At 29.6% G+C, this 22,327-nt stretch overlaps 3 protein-coding genes across 4 annotated transcripts; 1 reads left to right on the forward strand and 2 right to left on the reverse strand.

Annotated features, from left to right (window-relative positions):
* The first annotated feature begins 3,534 nt into the window (after positions 1-3,534).
* LOC148201209 (E3 ubiquitin-protein ligase complex slx8-rfp subunit slx8-like) lies at positions 3,535-6,690 on the forward strand. The gene is made up of 5 exons (XM_088111330.1): positions 3,535-3,808; positions 3,986-4,037; positions 5,179-5,261; positions 5,515-5,741; positions 6,466-6,690. Exons 1-4 carry the CDS (start codon positions 3,641-3,643, stop codon positions 5,737-5,739), a joined length of 528 nt encoding a protein of 175 aa, XP_087967456.1. The 5' UTR covers positions 3,535-3,640; the 3' UTR covers positions 5,740-5,741; positions 6,466-6,690.
* A 2,412-nt stretch (positions 6,691-9,102) lies between these two features.
* On the reverse strand, positions 9,103-14,781 carry LOC148201210 (protein S-acyltransferase 11-like). 2 transcript variants are annotated; one of them, XM_088111187.1, is made up of 5 exons: positions 14,631-14,781; positions 12,518-12,740; positions 10,666-10,964; positions 9,561-9,713; positions 9,103-9,431 (listed from the first exon to the last, which is right to left on the reverse strand). In XM_088111187.1, exons 1-5 carry the CDS (start codon positions 14,652-14,654, stop codon positions 9,231-9,233), a joined length of 900 nt encoding a protein of 299 aa, XP_087967313.1. In that variant the 5' UTR covers positions 14,655-14,781; the 3' UTR covers positions 9,103-9,230. The 2 variants fall into 2 exon arrangements, with proteins under 2 accessions (XP_087967313.1, XP_087967312.1); XM_088111186.1 differs by having other exon boundaries at positions 9,103-9,713.
* Positions 14,782-16,700: 1,919 nt separating this feature from the next.
* LOC148201211 (putative metal-nicotianamine transporter YSL7) lies at positions 16,701-19,840 on the reverse strand. Its single transcript, XM_088111863.1, has 6 exons — positions 19,434-19,840; positions 18,965-19,128; positions 18,764-18,861; positions 18,517-18,651; positions 18,070-18,259; positions 16,701-17,945 (listed from the first exon to the last, which is right to left on the reverse strand). Exons 1-6 carry the CDS (start codon positions 19,753-19,755, stop codon positions 16,827-16,829), a joined length of 2,028 nt encoding a protein of 675 aa, XP_087967989.1. The 5' UTR covers positions 19,756-19,840; the 3' UTR covers positions 16,701-16,826.
* Positions 19,841-22,327: the final 2,487 nt, after the last annotated feature.

Genomic DNA, 22,327 nt, shown 5'->3' on the forward strand with positions numbered 1-22,327 from the left:
TTTTTGACGAAGACATTAACGATGGATCTTAGTAGTCAATAATCCATTAAAAAATGTGAAATACCGAGAAGTTGGAACGTTATCTATGAAATTTACCTACCGATAATATTAGTTTTTTTTTAATGTTAGTTGACAAATAACAAATTAAAGTACTTCCTGAAGTACAAATCCTTTACATACCTCTCTCTGATGATGTAAATAGATATATAAGACTAGATTAGAATATACATTGGTTAAGAACGAAATACAATTTTCTTCCATAATTTCCATTAAAATAGAACTAAATAAAGAAAAACCTAATTTCCATTAAAATTGTTGAGATGATTAATGAATTTTTGATTAGATTATACAAAATTTGTCCATATGTAGACATGCCATTTTTCTCTTATAAACACCAGCACCACCAACACCAAATGTTTGATGTTCTCTACACGGGCATTAACTGTTTTAAATATCCTTCACCCAGCCAGCAATGTAGTATCAAATAGAATTATAAATTATTTAAACATATATATTAATATTTTTCTTTAATAAAGTTTTATTACTTTATTCAAAATTACATTAAATATATTAATTAATTTTAAAAATGAAATAAATACCAGATTTATAAATTTATAAAGTTCTATACATTTTAGTTAATAATATTGTATAATTAAAGAGTACATGATATATTTAAGCTCTAAGAACTGGATATTTTAATGTATACATTAAAGAGATTTAATACATTAAGTTGATAAACAAATGTAATTAATTGACAAAAATTCTATACATCTTAGTAAAGAATATTTTTATTCAGCATTACTTCATGATTTAGTTGAATTCTGAGTTCAATAAGGACTATGAATATTGTATGGATAAATAGAATTTAATTAACAAAGAATTAATTTCCTAATAAATTTATAAAGTTCTATACGTTTTATGGATCGAATATTTGTTTTTATTGAAAAGTACATCATTTAATTAGATTATGATAAATGAATAAGGAATGTATGTAGTGTTTACATACATAGATTTTAATATACTAACCTATTTCGAAAAATTAATTAAATTCCTTATTTGATAGATTTACAAAGTTATATACATTCTTATAAAATATTCTTGTACTCCAAATAACATGTAGAAGTTTTATTTTTTTTAGAGGAAAAAGTTAAACTCACAATCTCTTTCAGTTTGTATTTCCAATTTCACCACTAAATTATTCTTTTATGTCCATTTCCAATTTCACCATAAGTTATTCTTATATGTCCATATATAAAAGTTGAATTATAAGGACAAGGTCAATTTTTAATAATCAAAGATATATAAATATAAATTTTATTTTAATAAGTTAATTTTATAATACGAGTTAAATTATTTTTTTTAAGATTATATAAAAATCAATTAGAGTATATCTTACTCGTTTATTGGATATATCCACTTCCTTAATTTTATGTTTAAAATATTCAATCATCAACGTCAAAAAGTGTGTTGCGTATGTCACATCAAATAAACATATATAATGAAATTAGAGTGTATTAGTTCACATAAATCTTATCTTTATAATGAAATTTGTTCTAGTTACATTATTACTTGAGTATTATTTTTTTCTATTATTTTGAACACTCTCAAATTAGTTTAATATATTAAATAAATAGCAATAATATCAAATATTATTGTAATGACACCAAGAATTTGATAAAAAAAAATTATTTTAGATAATCTTTTAAAAAATTGAGACTAAATTAAAAATATCCAAAATAACGAGTCAGAATTTTAAAAATGTTATAATAGGAAAAAAATAAAGATAATGAAATATATTAAATTAATTAAAAAATAAATTAACTTGTTTAATTAGTTGCCTTTCAATGTTCTATACATTAGTTAAAAAAAGTTTTCCTTATTTTAAATTACATCCTTTTTGTTGTTTTCTAACAACCGTTATGCCAATTATATAGATTAAAAAGAACTTAAAATATATTAATTTAATTAGGAAAACTAATTAAGTTTGATACTTTTATTTATTTCCATAAATTTTATTTAAAAATTACATTATTTAGTTTAATTCTAAGATAAAATAACAATTATTTTTAATGTATAGAAAAAGAGAGTTTAATATATTAATTTAAATGAATTTAAATTTCCTAATATGTTTATTTTTTTATACAATTTAATTAATACTTTTACTTCTGATTATATTCTTTAGTTGAACTAAAAACCTGAATATGGACTGTTTTTATGTAAAGGAAAGTAGAATTAATATATTAATTCAATTGTAAAATGAATTAAATTGTCTAATTTATATTTTTTGTTACGTGTTTTTGTTAATATTTTTTTATTCCAAATTAAATTATTTATCTAGATTCTAAGAACTGAATAATAATTAATTTTAATATAGAAAAATATAACTTAATGTATTGATTTAATTAAAAAAAATGAATTAATATTCTAATTTGTTCACTGTAGTACATTTTAGTTTAAATTTGTATTCTAAATTACATTATTATTTATCTGACTTAATGACTGTTTTAATATATCATAAAAGAAAATTAAATATATTCTGCTCATTAGAAAAAATAAAATCAAATGGCCTAATTTTATTTTTACAAATTTTAAATAATTTTTTTACTCTAAATTAGATGATTTAGTAAAATTTTAAAATAAAATATATATACTCATTACTTTGATTTTTTTTTTACAGAAGATGTGATACTGTCTAAAGGAAATAAAAGGAAGAGTATTTAATTGAAGAAATTTTTTTTTATCAGAAATTGAAAATGACTTAATGTATTAAATGAATTATTTTAAATTAATTAAGAGATTAAAAGTTAAGTTATGTTTTTGAATTAATGAATATTTTACTTTTACTATTAAACCTCTATTTTCAATAAATATCTTGTCCATTCTTAACTTTAGTTTAAATAATTAAATATTAAATTCTTTTATCAATGAAATTTTCAATATATATCAAGGAAACATAAGGAAATTTAAGGCATGTTCGAAGTGCGTTATACGTAGAAAGAGAAAAAATAAATGAAACAATTATGAATACAACAATACTATTTAAACAAAACATAATAATAATAATAATAATTATAATAATAATAATTATTATTATATTAATAATAATAATATAATAATAATAATAAAATATATTGCAAAAAATGTTATAAAAGTTGTAAAATATAAAATGTAATAAATAACATTTAAAATATGAAATGTATTAAGGCACCATAAATGTTTAATATATATAAAATAAAAATAACCAACAATTTGAGGAAAAAAACAAAGTTTGCATTCTGTCACTTGTTTGATGAGAAGAGAGTTACATTGTATCAGTTGACGAAATGAAAATTCGAAAGGAGTGTGTGGTCCAGTGATAGTCACACGTGTGGAAAAGCGTGCCACCATTTCTCACATGACACCATCCATCCTCACGTGACACCATTTCTCGTCACTTGACACCATTTCTCACACTCTTTCCCTCTCTTTATATCTCTCTCTATATCTCTGCACTTCATTTTTCTTCTATCTCTTTTCTGTGCTTCTCACCATGCACGTGCATTTCCTTTACCATCTTTTCTAGTTGTTCTTCTGAATTGGGTCTCTCTCTCTCTCTCTCTGTTTTCTTGCTCACCTTGTTGAACTTTACCAGACTGTGAAGATGAGTTCACGATCTTTGAGGGGAAGTCGTCAGAGAAAGATGTTGCAGCTGGACCTGAACCTGGTGCCACCATTAGAGGATAACACTGTCCAAATCGATGTTGATCCAGATCAGAACGATGCAGATGATGACGACGTGGTTGAACTGTCACCAACTTCATTTGCTCAGGTTTGAAGTTCACTCATATTAACTAAATTAAGTTTAGTTTTCTCCGAAAAAGAGAAAGATCGGTTCCTGTTGATGAAAGAGAACTAAGATGTTTGTTTCGATTTTGTTCAGTTTTGCTAGGAAACACTAATTTTCTGTGTATGGTTCTGAGTTTTGTTGTGATTTTTGTTGTCTCAGACTCGGAGCAATCAGAAGAGAAGGATGAAGAGGAGGAGCATTTATGATATAGGTAACTCTTTATTAATATTTTTTCACAGTGATGAAATCATTTTGGGATTTCTTTTCTAAATTTTTCTTGTGTTATATATCATCATTTTGTCTTAGTTGGTGGTGTTTTTTTTTTTTATTCTGATTGGATGTGTTGGTATATTGATAAGATTTCACACTTACAGATTATGACTATAATGTATTTATTAAACCTAATAACATATAGCTGTGTATATAGATTGTGTGTTTCATATATAGATCTTTTAACTTTTAATAAATTATTTCCTTTTGCCCACTAAAAACAACAGTGTATATCAGTGTTTTTTTTAATGTTTTTTCATGAGACCTTGTTCCAAATCTGACATGATATGGGTACTATTATTTGGTCCTCACTGTGTTGTATTAATGAGCAAAATTTTTATTTTTTCTGTGATTCTGTATGGGTATTGGTATTTTCATGAGATTGAATGGTTTGGTTTCTATTTTTCCTCATGAAGAAGTGATGATCCTTAATTTAATTGGCATGGTCACACTGTCAATTTCAAATTTATAATTAGTTTTCTACAATTGAAAGAAAGACATTGTGGTGATGAATTTTTCTTTTCTGAAATAAATTTTAATTTTGAATTGTTTACTTGAATGAGGGTAGTTTGATGGGTTGGAATGAGTTCCATTTCCTTACATGACCTTCACAAATTTTGCTTGTCTACTATCCTTTGCCTTACACCCTATTTTTCTTCACTGTGTTTGTTCATTTTTGTGAGCAATTTGTGTCTTTGAAAGAAGAAAACTGTTTCTATCTGTTCCATTGTCGATGAGAAGGTTTTATCTCTAATGAATAACATTATGGTTGATGAAATGCAAACTACCGGAGGATCAGCAAATGAGGAAAATAATAGATATTCATCAGCACATATATATAAATGAATCAATCCATGCCCTTAGATTTATGATATATATAGATATAGATATTTATATACATCATTCATAACAGTAAATCCAACTTTAGAATGTGGAAACCAAGAATGTTTGTGTAGAGTTTGCACATTATTTTTGTGATATATAAGGTATTTGTATACGACTTGTCTACTGAAGCTGTTTATTTCATATATATTCTTGGTATAACTGGGTGGTTTAAGATCTATCATTCATGATCATTGCAGATGATGAGACTGGAGAATTGCCAAAAGAGATAGTAATTGACGGAAAAGTCTATAGAACTGTGGAAACTGGTAGCAGTTCTACGGTAATGAAATCTTCCAAGCCAAACTGCAGCTTAAGATTTCTGCGTGGCCTCACTTACTGTAGTATTGATCGCGTTGAAAGTCTCACATCGACTAAAAATAAAATCAATTTATAGTATATAACTAGATATAAACCTCATTTTAGAATCTGATTTTATGGAGTTGTATTAAACTTAAAATCTACTTCTTAACGTGACATCAACGTATCTATGATTAGATATCATACCACTCATTAATTTATTGATATTTTTTTAGGAAGAAAATGAAAGGAAAACACCTGAACCTCCTAAGAAGCCGCCAGCACTTGACTGTCCAATATGTATGTCTGCATTTGAAGAACCGATGTCTACGAGGTGTGGTCATATCTTTTGTAGGTGTTGCATTAACACTGCAATAGCTGCACAGGGTAAATGCCCTACCTGCAGAAAGAAGGTTACAAAGAATCAACTCATAAGGGTGTTTCTTCCATCTCTTAGTTAAAGGTAATATAAAAACAACTGATTATCCACTATAGCGTTTTCATATCACTGTGACTTGCACTAGAGATGTCTGCCATTGTTTTCCATTTTTTTTTTGGATATTTTTCTCTGGAGTATGTGGAATTTAGCTAGTACAGCGATTTAAATGAATATAGGGCATTTAAACATTTTCGTATATGTTAGATGGTTTACATATGTAGGAAGTGAAAAAAAAAAAGTTTATGTTGTTTGGTTGAGCTAAATTAAAATAGTAATGATATGATTACGTTTGATTGAATTTTTGTAATTTTTCAAAAAAAAAATAAAATAAGTAAAGATAATGTTAAATAAATATAAAATTATTGTGTGTCAAAGTATATTTTTCAAATTAAAAATGATGTTTAGGAACATGGAATTGCTTATATAATGTTGTAAGCAGTTCATAAGAAAAATAAATCAAAATGAACAACAACAAAAACTTTCATTTTTAGCTTTGAGAAATTATTTGAATTAGTTTTTGTTGTTCCTTTTTATCATACAATTTCATAAACTTCACCTAACTCTTTTATAATTTGCATAACTTACTTGGAGGGCTTCATTTTTTTTTCCTTTTGTCTATGCTTTTCAATTGAATATGAAGGCTTGTTATGGTCTGAAAATACTTTTCGAATATTGTTTCATTAAAGAAAATTAAAAGATTCCTTAGTTTTTGCCCTAATTGGTTGGTGTCTTGTCCTTTTTTTCTCAGGAGATCTCTGTGGCCAAGTCTAACTGAGGAGAATCACAAATACAAAAATGTAATCTCCAGATTTTTTAGTGGCCTTATATTTGTTGTGGCAGAAGCCTATTGATTTTCACAAACATGCTATGTTAGCTTAACAAGAACATTCACAAACCCAAGTTTTTTTAACCTTTTAACTTTATTGGTGACTGAATACTCTTATGAGGAATTTATGGATTTGCAATTTGGTGATATAGTATTCCTTTATTTTATTGTTTGACCATAGTACTAATTTTGTTTCAAGATTATGTTTAGTTGCATTGGGTTGGATAAAATGTTGTTCTCTAATCAACTTGGCAAATATTGTTGCAAAATGATTTGCTATGAGAGAAGAATATACAAGACCATAGGAATACAATTGTATTTAGAAATAGACAAAGGTTGGTGAGAAATTTTTTGGGATACGGATGAAAAACAAAATATGAAAACCAAAATTTTCATACTCTGATTAATGTTTATGTCCAAAATCATGCATCTAATCTATCTTAAAATAGTTCAAAAGTGTGTTTAAAATAGAGGTCTCATATACTATATTACTATTATTTTTATTTTCATTATGCTATTTGTTATTTTGTTGTTAAGTTCTTTAGGGAGTATCTTTGCAAAGGAAATTATTGTATTTTGGATCTATAAATATATATATATATATATATATATATATATATATATATATATATATATATATTTTAAAGAGTTAACGAGTACTATTAATAAGCCAAGAGAGATGCAAGGCACTTGGAAAGTTATTGAAGTAATTGTCGCCATGCTCATATAATTCTTTATTAAAATATGTAAAACCTTTCATAATATATTGAACGAAATGACTAATAATAATAATAATTATAATAATAATAATAATTAATATGATGTTTAAATGAATAATTTTACTCATGCATTATATCTTGATCTTTTAATAGCTTGCATGCAGAGAAGAGCATTAATAGAAATTTGTGTTTCTCTTTTTAAATCAACATGATTTTATTTCTCAAGATTCTTTGTGTGATTTGAATTACCTACTTTGCATGCTTAATTGCCAATTGATTTCTTTTTATTTTATTTCTTTTTAATCCGATTTTTCTATTTTATCATAATCCGGTTGAATCCATGGAAGCAATAAATTATGATAATTAATAGAGAGAGAATATAAAACTTGTCCTTTATGATATCAAAAAGATGCCTCTAGACAAATTACAATTCACCAGTAATAGTATCTCTCTCTATTCAATATGATGGATGAATTAATTATGTTATATAAATTTTGAGTCCAGATATTTTCTAGTGAGTTTTTTATATTTTCTTTTATTATGCTTTCAAAATACACTTATTTAATATATTAAAAGAGTTAAAATATTTTAAATATAAAAATTAATGTAATTAAGAAACAGATAAAATGCACAATACACAAAAAGAAAAGCAATAAAAAAGTACAAATTCATGAACTTTAGGTCTAAGTATTAATAAACAAATTTTGTTAGCGTTTTAGCATGTTGATAGGATATTAGATATGTAAACTCTTCTACTGATTTAGAAGTTACAACTATGACCCAATTTTTCTAGGTTCTATATATTAGATAACATGTTCTACCATAATAAAGGATTGTAAAAGTGGTTTTGGAAAATGGGTTTTGTTCTTATTATAGTCGTTTTCTATGAATATGTTGATTTTGTATTTATTTGACTATTGTTCTTTATATATTTCATGTTGACTAGTATTTAACCTTTTCTTAACTAACCACGTATAATTTCTTTGACGACCATAGTTTGTTCCAAAGCTCGTGGCAATCTTAAGGTAAAATTTCTTGGAATGACTAATTTCCTTTTTGTCCTTGTCAATGAAAAGTAAATATATATACTCTCTATATATGTATTTTGTAGCATTAATATGCATAAAGGCACTTGATACGTCCATCAAAAACTGAAAACAATCCTTTTAAACAAACTGTAAAATAATTTTTTTATCTGTTAATTTTATTAATATGAGGATTTGAACTTACAACCTTTTCTATCTATCCTGTCAAACTTTTCAAATTAACCTTGTATCTTCTAAATATTCACAATCCCCCATTTCAACCTTGTAACTCTTAAAATAATAATTTACTAGTAAAATGTACCACAAAATTTATTTTATAAAAGTAATACAAAAAGCTAATTAAATATCCAAGATTATGTATTGCTTGTTAAAAACTCATGAAAATAATATTCTCAACGGGTCTTATACACCAGCACTGCACAAAATAAAATATTTTTTTTCAGTACATCATAGGTTTAAATTGTTTCCACAGTTCATTTTTTTAATAAAATGAGATCTTCAGACTTACTAAGCCTAAAGAAAATGGTTTAATTTATTCAAACTTGGAAGTAAAAGTACCAAGAGAATCCTAAATAATCATCTATTCGCTTAAACACTTCAAAAACTCTAGATCAAGAGTCATATATCCTCTTTTGTACACAACTAGAAGAACAAACCACCCTCAAAAACTCCAAACACAACCCCAATTGATTTTAGACACAAACACAATGAATATTGTGTCCCTAAAATTTGCCATACAATATTCAGGGCAATACTAAAACACAATTGGAAACTAATTCACCAACACATAAGAGTCAGGCCATCATGAAAAGAATTTATGCTCATCCACGTTATATACATGTGATCTTTTTCTGAAAAGAATCCAATTATACTGATACAGATTGTGAAAGTGTGTCAATGCCATTGCCTAAAACAGATGTTTTCATTTGACGTGTCTCTTTCGAGTAACACGGAAGTTTGGCAAAAATCTCGTTACAGAATATTGAAAACCAAAAAATCTAACAAGGTTTTGACAATCTTTCTTCTCTTCTTCATTATCTGCTTGTGGACTCAAGTGACTCAAATAAGTTTTCCCCTCGTATATATAGGAGAGCTGCTGCCACAAAAGAACGGTCAATCCTATCTGCAACGAAACACTTGCAATAAACAGATAAGCAAGAATGAGTCCTCTAGAGGAAAGAAGCAGGGCAGATCTCAGGAATGCAACAACAATTTCATTCAAAATTCTCCATGCCAGATAGGTTCCACTAACCCCGTCTATGTGCCTAAGGGAGTATTTCAACGGTGGCCACAGATGCAAGCCTGCATATACAGACATGATAGAGACATAGATTGTACTCAACACTGCAGAAATCAGAAAGCCAATGAAGCTCCGGTGATTAGCTGCACCAACACAGTTCCCAATCTGCCAAAGAATTATGACCAAACCAGCATTAAGACAAAGCAAGTTTATAATGCTATTGTATCACTCTAACCACCAAAAAATCCTCCATTCTAGAACAGTTGGTAGGTAAAGATTACAGGAGAGCCAAAAAAATCAGTCATCTTCATGCCTGAAGGGAGAATTCTCTCTTGGATGCTTACGGACATCATTCTGTGTTACAAGAATAATTATACAGTTTTTTCCTTTGTGAGATTGAGTGTTGTCCGTGTTCAGTGTGCTAACCTGAGTGTGTCCCGGGTTTCTTGCTATCAAGAAACCTATCAGGTTTCCCTATATTATACTTTGAATTATTATAAGAAAAGGATTTACATGAGTAATTAAACAAACAATTCACAACAACAAAGAAACTCTTTAGCAACAGCCAAACTAAGATCCATACAAAAGTATACAGCTAAAACTTGGAATGTATACAATATATGTTAGGTTTCTTGGTGACAAAAAACCTAGATTCTATCTCAAAATAAACAATCACAAACAGAGAACTGAATCCTCACTTTGAGGCAGCAGTTTATTGAATGGAAAATACTGAAAACAATCAACAACCTCCAAAGGAAAACATTCCCTTCTACACAGAACAGTCCCTCTTCAGAAATGAAACACTCAACAACCAGAACTAGTACACGCCTCCCTCCTTAAAAGACAGAAACCGCCTAACTACCAGTAAAAACTTTCCCTAACTGCTATTTAAACTCTTTCTAACTACCCCTAACCACTTCTTACTAACTTCTATGTTTTATTTTTCCTAATGTAAACCTTCAAAGACCTATCAATATACCTAAAAACCCATGGTTAAAAGTTGTACAATTAAAGAAGGTGTGCATTAATTACTATATAAATCAAAACTTGAAGTGCTGATTGCAACAATGAAATTGATATTTCCATAACTAGAAGATGATGGAAAGTGAAAACTTACAAATGGGCAGTGATGATCCATGTCCAGGATGCATTTTCTACAAGAACGACAATGATGAGCTCTAGGTGACTTTGGTTTCGAGCAGTAGTGACAAAAAGTATAATTTTCAAGGTCACCTTTCCCTACAGCAGGGTAGCTTCCCCATAACACATTTGCTGGTGCGCCAGCACACCTAAATGCTGAAAAGCTGAAAAAGGAAACGGTGGCAATGGACAGTGCTGCTGTAACGATTGAGTGAAAAACTCCACAAAGAATACTGATAGAAAAGACAACAGGATAAACTGCCCAAACCCCACCAACTGCACAAAGAAACATGTACAAGAAAATAACAAAATAATTCAGTCCATTTTTAGAAGAACAAGGATTAACTGACAATAAAACATTTAAAGAAGAAGTACTGCTGATAGGATGATCTGTTATAGTTTGACATTCCTAGGGAGAAAAATAAATAATAAACCAAAGAACAATTTCCTCGGCACTACAAGATCCTTAAAAGCACCAACTACAACTAAAACTATAACATCAAATCCATGCACTCTTTACATACCCAATCCAAACTCAATAAAACAATGTAATAAAATCATCTTTTTATGTCATCGGGCATATAAAATCTTAATCTAGTCACAATGCAAATTAGTGAGTAGATTGCAGATCAAAACTTAAAATTGCAGGATATGGTCTCTACACGCCAAAGCAGACCAGATCTATACCAAAGGTATTCACAGTTTATTGATTTAGCAATAAATTACAAACAAGATATCTCTCTAAATTCTCAGAGTGTCAAACTAGCTTATTTTTTGAGATTTCCAACATATTATTCTTGCCTATTATAAAAGCTGAATATAAAAGCACAAAGATTGGTTTTTATATCGGGAAAAATATATAGATGCCCGAATTCCATCAGATAAATAATAAATTAGTAAAGAAAAGGCTTCCTTGACTAACCAGAAAACCTAGGTATTCAAAAACACTGCTGGGAAATGGAGAGGGCATTTTCTAATACAGTGGAATTTTTTTCCTTTGCTCAAACAAAAAGTAGAAAAGGAAAGAATAAGAAAACAAGATGGAATCTTGAAAGAGCCAAGAAATATGAATCTGAAATTAAATTATATTTCAGAAACAATGTTAAAAATAAAAACGAAAGAGGAGTTCTTGTTAAGAAATTACATATTCTGGTTTACGAACAATTAGCACAAGGAGTGCTTAATGAGTAACTATTTAGTGACTAATTTTTCTAAATAAAAAATTGTAAAAACAATTCATTACTAGTGATTTTCCCATTTTTAAAGGGAAGGCAATATTTTATTGGAAAGATAAAGAAAGAGGAAAACATAATATTATGGCAGAAGAATGCCAGGCCTTTTACAAAATATTTCATAATTTCATTTTTGTATGGGATAAAGCGATTTTTCTGGGCTTCTGCCTAATTTTATTCAAGAGGGTTTTCACTTGTAGAGATGTAAAAAGATTGCTTAAATTTGTTTGTCTGATGTGCCTTTCTTGTACGCTGTAGATTTTCTGAATTATTTTGGTTGAATTTTCTTTTCATTTAGCTTATCTCATACTCTAAACCTTCGGATCACGTATATTTATAAGTCACCCAAAGTACTACGACCAAAGCACTAGACTGTAGTAACAGAAGACTTGTACACCATCTCTCAATTTGAATCTATCAAACAATCTTCTGACACTAGGCAGATATTTGATAAAAATATGTTGGCAGGAAGAGAAAAACAAAGAAAAGGAGGAAATTTTTTAAAATAACACCTACCCTGACAAAAATAAAAACAAGTCTGCTCATTATTGTGACAATAGATAAAAGTAGAAAACAACAGGAACAACAGAGACTTACATATTACAAAAAATATAAATACGAGGACAACAGAAACAAAGCATCGATCACGCACTACTCTCCACCTGATGCACCTCTGGTCACGTTTCTTTTTGTTCTGATCTGTAATAGCCCCACACCAGCCACATTTGAAAGCAGATGCACATGATGGAAGCAAAACACGCAGTCCACAACCCCAGCATATTGTCTCATAATTCTCAGTAACCTCAGTTACATATTGCTCCTATATGTGACTTACATGAGCAACCAAGGAAGCTACAAAATTTTCAAACTGTAGAGAGAAAAAAAAGGCAAGCAATAACAGCCATGAACTCATCTATTTACTAAATGACTGAGACCGTGAAATCGTAAGGGCTAACAATAATGATGTCCAAAATCATATGATTTCCAGAGATGTTACAAACTTCAATTACTACTACAAGAAACAAAAACAAAATATAATTATACATTATTCTTTTTCCCAATGTTAAAGATTCACAATTTTTTGTCTGATAAATAATAATAAGAATGATAATACATTAAGGAGCTTGTAATTTGACTAAAAGTGGAATTTGAAGGGGAAGTAGAATTCTCTGTATTTGTTGTATAATTCAGCAATGATGGATTTCATGCACTACCTTGGTAGCAGAGGATTACAAAGAAGAAACAGAATAAGAGGGTCAGAGGTCAGAAATTCACTCATACCCCCACTCTCTCTCCCTAATTGAAATATATTCTATTTTCTGGCTCACACAAAATCCCTCATACATGTGTTGGTTAGCCTAGTCACACCCTTTTCCTCTTTTGCTCATTTCATGAATCAGCTGCCACATTTTGTGTTATCTCCGAAAGAGCATTTCCATGACCCACTCCACTACTATTTGTTACAGAGCTCCAACCTACGGCTAAAGGAATTGATTACCCACACATAAGCAAACTCAAATACCCAGTTTCAGATATTTTGTTCACATCGAATTAATGTGTGCTTTCCATTTGGGGGCAAAGGATTTGATTATAAGCACGACATAATATTTGAAATTAAAGGGTTAAGTCTCATATGCCAACTTGCATCCATCCTGATGTAGGGAATTTCTAAGAATGAATGATACAGTTGTGCTAGGCTGTGCACAGTTGCCATAACTCCCTTGTCTTAACAATATGTTTTTGTTTCAACATTTTCTAGGGAAAGAATGGCATTTTCTTAAAACCTATCTCACACAGCTTCCACCAAAAAGAATTGTTTTTCCTTTCCCCAAAATAAGCTAATTGAAACGCAAGGTGTGATAGATTGATATCTCTTTCAGTTTAACATTTTGTCATTTCACAGATAAGGATCCATTAAATGTCCTGCAAAGTTGAGCATGTTGTGTACTAGAAAACTTGGAATAGAAAAAGAACACTTTCCACTGGTTTTATACAACAAAAACATGTTTTGGTATGAAGTCAATATGAACTCATTCTGGAATGAAACCAAACCTTTCCATACAATCCCACTCTGATCTAAGTTCCCTACTTTTTACCTTCTCAAACAACCACATCCACAACAATTTACATCATAACAAGGGCAAAACTAACATTTTACTCCCTGCTCCAGAGGGGCAATTTCCTATTGACCCCATGCCATTCCTTTTCTTGGTATTCTAAAAACTTCCTCACTCAAAATTAAAAAGGGTATTCGAGAACAAAAATCCAGAGTGTTTCCTAACAACCTGATTTTGTGACAAAGCAATTTAACATCTGATTTTCCGTTCAATTCAACAACTACACTTGCAAGAGTACCACATCAAATAACAAAACTTCGACTAAAGTAATTAAAACAATAATAACAAAAAAAAAAACGTGATAAACATGATTTCTTCTTTCCTCCCTTTCATAATATTAGTCAATGAAACACATTTCAAGAGATTAAACGCAGGCCACTATCTATTTAACCAAAAAAATACATCTTCGGTTCGGGGTTAAAGTTTGAAGACACGGTCAGACTCAGATATAACAGAAATAATGATTTGATTTAACAACTGATAAAAGAAACGATGATAATCGACAAACAAATAAAAGACAAAGAATAGAATCCAAATAAACAAATAAAGAGAAAACGATCGAAAGATGAAAACGGGTATGATGTGGAACTAACCTGGGTCGAAGAAGAAGAATCCATAACAGTAAGAATTGGAAGCTAAGTTAGAACCCGAACAAACTTGACGAAGGGGTTTTCAATTTTGTTTTTCATCTCAATAAATCGCACGTGACGATGACGCAATTCAAACAAATGCTGTTCGGTTCACCATTTCCCACACTAGCCAAAACCGGTTCGGTTCAAAACCATTCCTGGCATATGAACCGAGGACATTTCTTTTTGCACTCCATGGTTTCCATGTACAGCCCCATAAATTTAAAATTCCAAGTTTATTTTTATGCTATTAAATGTCTGACATTGTGAAATTTAAGATAATTGAAGATGACTTAGTTAAAAAGGATTATGTTAAAACTTTCACATTAGATGATGTAAGTAAAATTTGTTATTATTTGTGTAAAAATGTGACACATCTTATATGATTATGTTGTAATGTATTTATCTAAGTACTTGATATGCAAATTGACTTACTTTATGGCTTATGGGGTAACATTCAGATTATATTTGTAATTGTGATATTGAAGTTTCTTACAGAGAACATAGAATATATATATATTTTTTTGTTAGGATATGAAAGAAATTATAAATATAAGAGATAAAAAAGAACTTATATTTCAATGTAACTAGAAGACAAAAATGTGATTATCCATTTAAATTATGATAGTAAACTAGTACATGATGGAGAAGAGTGAATTGTGAAGGTAATATGTGAGAGTCATGATCATGAGTTGATTGTTCAATTAGTATATCATTCAAATGTTAACATAATTAAACATAACAAGAATTCAATGTTGTTTGACATAACTAAAAGTTTAGTAAGTCAACAAACACCTTACTTTGAAGGAGAACAAAAGAAAAATGTGACCATTATAAATAAGTGTATAATGTTAGTTGTGCATATAAAAGATCTAAGAAAGGACAAAAAAAAACTTAAATGCAACATTTAATTATGTTGTTAGAATGTGACATGTATATTCACTAGAGTAGCTTTGATGAGTCATCACAAGTTGTTACACATGTTAAGAGATAACTAATAGACACAAGATTTTCATCTAAGAAGATAGATGGTGAAGAAACACAAAAGCTCTTAGGTTTTACACTTATAGCCTTTTGTAATTGATTACCTTACTCGAGGATTTTTTTTGAATTACAGCTCAAGTAATCGATTATAAGTGAAGTCGTGTCCCTTACATGACTTTGGCACTATGAGAGCCTAGAAACGTGTGAAGAGTGCATGACTTCACTTTTTCTTGTGTGTCAAAGGCAAAGTCATACACCCCCTGCACGACTTCTTCATATGAAATTGTTTTGAGGCAGCACAACTTGCCTATTTCTGTAAAATAAAATTGCCCACATACGTAAATATCACACCATTTTTGCATATTTTTGTAAAAAAATCTTGCATGTGAGTTTAACTTTGGACTAACTAAGTTCAAAAATTCTACTCACAATGATGTGATTTTGTTTTTGAAGATTTTGTTCCCTCTTTAACATCTTCACAATTAGATCTTATTGAAAGACCTTCACCTTAAGAAAACTTGTTAATCAACTTTGGAGCATAAGCATATACTTCAACATAAACATTAATTGTGAATTTACTATATCATTTAGGAATCAAATCATTTATAAACATTACATACGATTGAAATAACATACAAACTCTAGGGAGATTTAAATAAAGTTTAAAAACTTTTTGCAATTAGTAGTAGATGTTATTTGTAGGAGTTACGCAAACATTATATTGCAATGTTTAATATAGTCTGTTTTCTTTATCTTTTTGAATAGTGAAGAGCATTTAGGATATTGTTTAGACATATATTATATTTAGCATTTTATCTTAGACGATTTATTTGATAAAAACTATTTTGTTAGACGGTTTTGTTAAACTTTAAAATAAAAGATTTTTAGACGATCTTGTCTTAAGAAGAATAAAATTGGGTACCCTTCCTCTATTCTATGTAACTCTCTTGTTATGTTCTACGTTGAGACGTGCTGTTCAGGAAATATAACCAGAAATGCTAAATAATGGTTTCATACTTCTGTAGAGATATAAAAGAAAGCAGTGCAACATGTACAATTACATAACCAAGCCTCCATATTTATTCAGAAAAACGAAGTTGTATAACAAGAAATCCAAATACAATGTTTGATCATTCCTTAACTTCATATGAACATCATCATCCAACCAAAGAAGCATCAAGGACCACCAGTCAAGAAGGTGTCAACCTTCTTATTGACAGCACTAGACAAGAACTTCATGCAAATTGGTGGACTGGCTCCAGCAAGACTCAGTATAGCAGCAGGAACACTCCACAAAGAATCACCACATATAAGTCCAGATGCCAAAGCAGGACCAAAATCATTTGCTTTTGATTTGTTCTTTTTCTCCCACAAAAACAGAATCAAGCTCCCAATGCACATGTCAATAGCAAAGTACCCACCAAGATAGAATGGGATGGCCAAAGCCATGGCGTTAGGAACAAACCTATATATCCTATACTTGGTCTCATAATGCACCAACAAATCACGCACTATGTTAATAAACACAGCCAAGAAAAAGAATATGATAGCCAGTTGGAGACAATGTTTGGGGAGAGAAGAGAAACCTTTTGCCCCAAGAAGGGCCATTCCACGGTAAACTTCTCCATAGGGTGCAGGGTAAGAGCCTTGAGGGTCACCAAGTTTGTAGGCCTTGTGGAAGAACCAAAACATCAAAGGGGACACAAGACACCCTGTGGCAGTACCTAAAACTTGGCTAACAAACATTGACCTTGGAGATGCAAGAGTGAGGTACCCGGTTTTGAAGTCTTGCATCAAATCAGAAGCTGTTGAAACAATGCTCATCATGACACCACATGATGCAAGGCCTGCAATGATGCCTCCATTCTCAAGGCCAACCCATGAACTGAATATAATTATTGCAACTTTGCCATAGTTTGATGCCAAAGACCAATCAGTGAGGCCACATCCATAGGCATTGCAGAAGGCTAGAATAGGAGCCATGAGGTAAGTGATTAGTACATGATACCATTTCAGCTGAGGAAAGATGTGTGACACTGTTATGATGGAAATAACTGCAAGAACAATGTAGCCACTGAAAGCTGCCCAAGAGGGAATCTGATCTTTCAAGAAATACTCAGTGCGACGTTGAGCATCTAAATCTGCACTTGGGATTTTATCAACATCGTCCGGGTTTGGATGGAGTGACTCTTTTTTCTTGAGGTGTTCCGTGATAAGACTATAGGCAACTCTTATCAGCATGATGACACAATGGTAAAGACCGTCACCAAGCATCATAGCAATTGCAGTGAAGACCTGTTCATGGATTTTTCTTATGATTAGCACTGCACAATTAAATATTGTAAACAAATTTTAACTTTGAAATGACATGTTACAAACTATGAACTATGAAGCTTGCTAAGTGGATATATATGCTTACCCTATATCCTTGGATGCTACTTAGACTGCTAGGAGGTAAATCTGCACTATACCAGATTCCTTTCTTTTGTTCAATCCAAGGCCATAGGATTCCCCATGAGATTATTGCTCCAAGAAGCAGAGATACATTTATCAAGTAAGGGCAAATCATTCCAACTCCAACATAGGTAGATGAGAAATCAAAGTAGAACCTGTAAATTTTGTATCCCCAGATTATTGATTTCGTTACTTAAATATGGGAGAAAAGAGTGTTGGGAAATATGCACAGTATGAGTTACTATACTCTCACTACAAAGTCTTACCACATGAGGATTATAGTCTAATTAAAGAAATATGTTGCTAGATGGAAAATTCAGTAATCTGATTTGTCTTGATTTCTAGTGATATGCCAATCAATCTTAAATAAAAGAAGACAAGATACATTTGGCTGGAAGACATATATGCATACCTTTTGCTGTAGGCTTGGAGACCAAATGTGGGAAAAGTGCTGAACCCACAACCATCTCCTGCAGTGAAAAACCACTGGAAAAAACCAAAAGCAAAGCTGCCACAAAAACTTTTGAAAAGCAAAGCAACCTGTTTCCTGTTTACACAAGAATGGTAAAGTTAAGTACGCCAAAAAGTTAGAAAAAGATCAGTTTATTGCATATGGTGTACTGTCTGTTTATGTATACATATGAATTGCAAAACCATACTTTGCTAGTTTTGCTCCTTTTGGTGTGTGTAAGCTATTGACAAGAAGAGCTGTGGCAGTTCCACTAGGGTATGTTAGTTTGTACTTCAAAATCATCATCTGTGAAATGTCAATTGAAATTTTAGGTTCAATAAACTGCAATGAAATTTACATGAATGAAGGTGAAACTGTAAAACTTTGCTATAGTTTTGTTTCAACCTACCTTTCTCAGGGGAACTATAGAGAAGAGACCAACAAAACTAACAACAAAGAGGAAACCAAACATCCAACCAAGGGAGAGACTTTTTGTATTGATTGGTGTGTTCCCCCCATCAACTTGAGCAGCAATGTATGGACTCATCCCGAGTAGATAACTTCCCATGCCACCTTTTCACACCAATATTAAATATAAGTAAAACATATTATGCAGTAATCAAAGCCAACAACTCAGTATTAGTCAAAAATTGGGGAAAACAAAAGATTCAAGGCGAATTCATTAAGAAAACAAAGATTTTATATACAGAAGTCCTATTATTTAATGTGTTACCCTGAACCTAATATACTGGTTTTCATGTTTTTTTTTTAACTAACAACATGCATTCATTGCTGTGTTATATATACCAGCTTTGAAAAGTAATTACAAAATACAGGAGCAAAAGGGTGGTCAATGAAAGAGATAATTAAAAACTCACTGCTGAATGCAATTCCAGAAGATGCAACAACGAAGGTTTGAATGACAGTGTTCTCCTGGCGAGTGAAAGGTTCTCTGAGAAGGCCACATTTGTTGAGAAGGGTAGTGTAGGACTTGATCACTGCAAACCCCAACAATCCAGCAGCTACATTGAGGGATGGAATGATCCCTGTGGTGAAGTTGAGTTTGCAGACAATGAAGTTGAAAAGAAGACTGAGAACAAAGCTTGTGACCACTGATCTCACTGTGATTTGCTTTGTCCATGGTGGCACCCTTGTGTTCCTGAATGCCTCTTCACCCTTCCCATTACCCTCTTCTTCCATGTCTAGAGATCGTCACCAAAACACAATGCAATCAATGCTTTGTTAACTTTCTCTCACTCCTTCAAATGAATGGTGAATCAGGACAAAGTGTATATGAGGTAAGCACATTCAACAAATTGTGGTGCAGTTTATTTATCAATGGAAAGTCTACAGAATCAATTATTTTCTATTTACTACAATTTTTGATAAGGGAATCAAGGGGTTACCATATGTGAAGGATTGATGGGGATTGATTAACCTCTTGTTTTGAAAAGTTTTCATTACAGAGATTACTTTAGTCATGGACCAATTATTCCTTGTACACTTGAATATCCAACCGTAACCTTTTACTCTTTTAAGGAATATAATTGTTTCATACTAAATTTATGATCAGGTTTTAATTGATATCTTTATTTTAGAATGTAATAACTACGCATTACCAATATAGAAAACAGTGTACAGTTATTCAGTCAGAAATCACTGCCAGTTTACTTGTAAAATCCAAAAAAAAAAAATGTATGATGGTTGTGATTAGATGATAATATAATTTTCTTACGTTTCATAACCTATTTTCTATGTATGTTATCGAATGTGATCTTACCTGGATCTCTCCTGGACTTGGGAGAGATGAAATCCTAAGAACAGTTTGATTGTTCCTTTTGTTTACAAGAGAGACTATTCTTTTTGTTGAAAGAAAAAGATTTTCTACAAGAAGACTCGCTGAAGTCAGTAAAAAAATTAAGATATTTGTATAACGAAGAGTATCAATATTTATAATAGACTGTGAGAATGAGTATTCTTTGATTATATTTATAAGATTAATATCTATTATAAGAATATGTTGCTATCAAAATAATATTTATTTATAAGTATAATAATAATATAATAAATAATATCACAATGATAAATAATAACTAACCTACCAAATTAGATTTAGTTATAATATATAAATATGATATTATTTATAGATATAAGATATTCTATTTATAATAGAAAAAAATATGAGTTAAGTTTAAAATAAAAATAAAAATATTAATAAATTAATAAATGATAAAGATAAGATATTTAATAATATAATCTATTTTTTATAAAATAAAAAAATTGGATGGTATAAACTCTTTAATATACCTATTTGATTGAATAAAAAAACAATGAAATATACAAATTAAAAAAAAATAGACAATGTAGTTTTTTTTAAATGATAAATAATTTGAAATAAAATGAAACACTTAAAGTAATAGCATACTTTTGTATGATGAAATAGTCTTCGTGAGAACATGTTTTATCCTATTTTTCTTTATAACATAAAACTTCACTATTGTTGTGTTTTTGTTTTAAAAACCAAATTATTATAAGGATCGTATTAAAAATTTTAAATTTTAAATTTTTCTTACAATATGTTGATAGAAAAAATTTAAGACCTAATTAAATTATAGAATATAAAAAAATATTTTATTTTATTTTTCTCTTAGTTAAATATATTTAATTATTAGATATTTTAACTAGTTTATCTTTTATCTTGACATTATTTTTTATTTATATTCATATTTTTTTATTATAAATAGAATCATTTTGTATATATTCAACTCAGGTAAATTATTTTACTATATTGAACATTAACCTTAATTCTTTTATACAACAAATTCAAATATAAGTATTAAAAAATAAAAGAAATCTTATTAAACCTTTGTACTTAAATATAAATTATAGATCTTAAATATAATAGAATACAATTCATAAAAAAGAAAACTAAGATTTTATGATTTATTAAATGAAAATAAATTAAAGATAAGCTGATGTTGGACCGTTCTAATTTAATACACAGATTCACATTAAAACTTAAATAATTAATTGTATTAACTATTTGAAATTAAATATTTATCTGTTACAATTCTTTCCCATTCAATAAAGATTACGTTTCATTAAAAGAAACCGTATTGCTCTCCCAATAATTTAGTGGCAAAGTTACATTTTAATTTTTCTTAATATTTCATAATGAAAAAAATATTTATCATTTTAACATTAAATATTTAATAATATTATATTTTATTTGTTATGATTTTTATTGTTATTGAAAAGACATTTAATTAATATTTGAGATTTTAGATGAACGATATCAATTCTCTTACTATTCTCAATTGTCATAGCTGTTAAGCAACAATAATTACTTAAGAAAATAGGTGAAATAAGCAACAAATTAATATTCCAGTTAAGATTCTTCAAAATATTCTAAGATAAACATGATATAATAAGATATAATACAAAAATCTCAACAAGAAAATGTAGTTAATTGTGATAATATTACTCTAGAATCTATATGGCTTATTATATTAAAGGGAACAAATAAAATCCCAAACTATAAATAAGAAGACGAAACTTAACCAATCAACCTGTTCTTCAAATAAAGTAAGGAAAATTAATTAATATCATTAAGAGATACTAACTTATATATGCTATCTATTTTAAGAATGTATAATACGTGGACATCACATTAAATTTCATATTGCAACGTTAGATTGATGTATTATTTGCCTTAAATGCATCTCGTCGTGATGATACTAGTTAACTATAATATACGATCTCAACTAGTGTA

The sequence above is a fragment of the Vigna umbellata genome, chromosome 4 (assembly GCF_029865625.1).
Source record: "Vigna umbellata cultivar VRB3 chromosome 4, Vumbellata_1.0, whole genome shotgun sequence".
Classification (NCBI taxonomy): domain Eukaryota; kingdom Viridiplantae; phylum Streptophyta; class Magnoliopsida; order Fabales; family Fabaceae; genus Vigna; species Vigna umbellata.

Coding starts and splice junctions, on each gene's coding strand:
- LOC148201209 (XM_088111330.1), top strand. CDS start 3,641: ATGAGTTCACGATCTTTGAGGGGAAGTCGTCAGAGAAAGATGTTGCAG. Junction 3,809..3,985: donor CACCAACTTCATTTGCTCAG/GTTTGAAGTTCA, acceptor TTGTTGTCTCAG/ACTCGGAGCAATCAGAAGAG. Junction 5,262..5,514: donor AAACTGGTAGCAGTTCTACG/GTAATGAAATCT, acceptor ATATTTTTTTAG/GAAGAAAATGAAAGGAAAAC.
- LOC148201210 (XM_088111186.1), bottom strand. CDS start 14,654: ATGGATTCTTCTTCTTCGACCCAG. Junction 10,965..12,517: donor ATTTATATTTTTTGTAATAT/GTAAGTCTCTGT, acceptor TTCTTTGTGCAG/TTGGTGGGGTTTGGGCAGTT. Junction 9,714..10,665: donor TGGATCATCACTGCCCATTT/GTAAGTTTTCAC, acceptor ATTCTTTGGCAG/ATTGGGAACTGTGTTGGTGC.
- LOC148201211 (XM_088111863.1), bottom strand. CDS start 19,755: ATGGAAGAAGAGGGTAATGGGAAGGGTGAAGAGGCATTCAGGAACACA. Junction 18,652..18,763: donor AAAGGAGCAAAACTAGCAAA/GTATGGTTTTGC, acceptor TTGTGTAAACAG/GAAACAGGTTGCTTTGCTTT. Junction 18,260..18,516: donor CTCCAAGCCTACAGCAAAAG/GTATGCATATAT, acceptor CAAAATTTACAG/GTTCTACTTTGATTTCTCAT.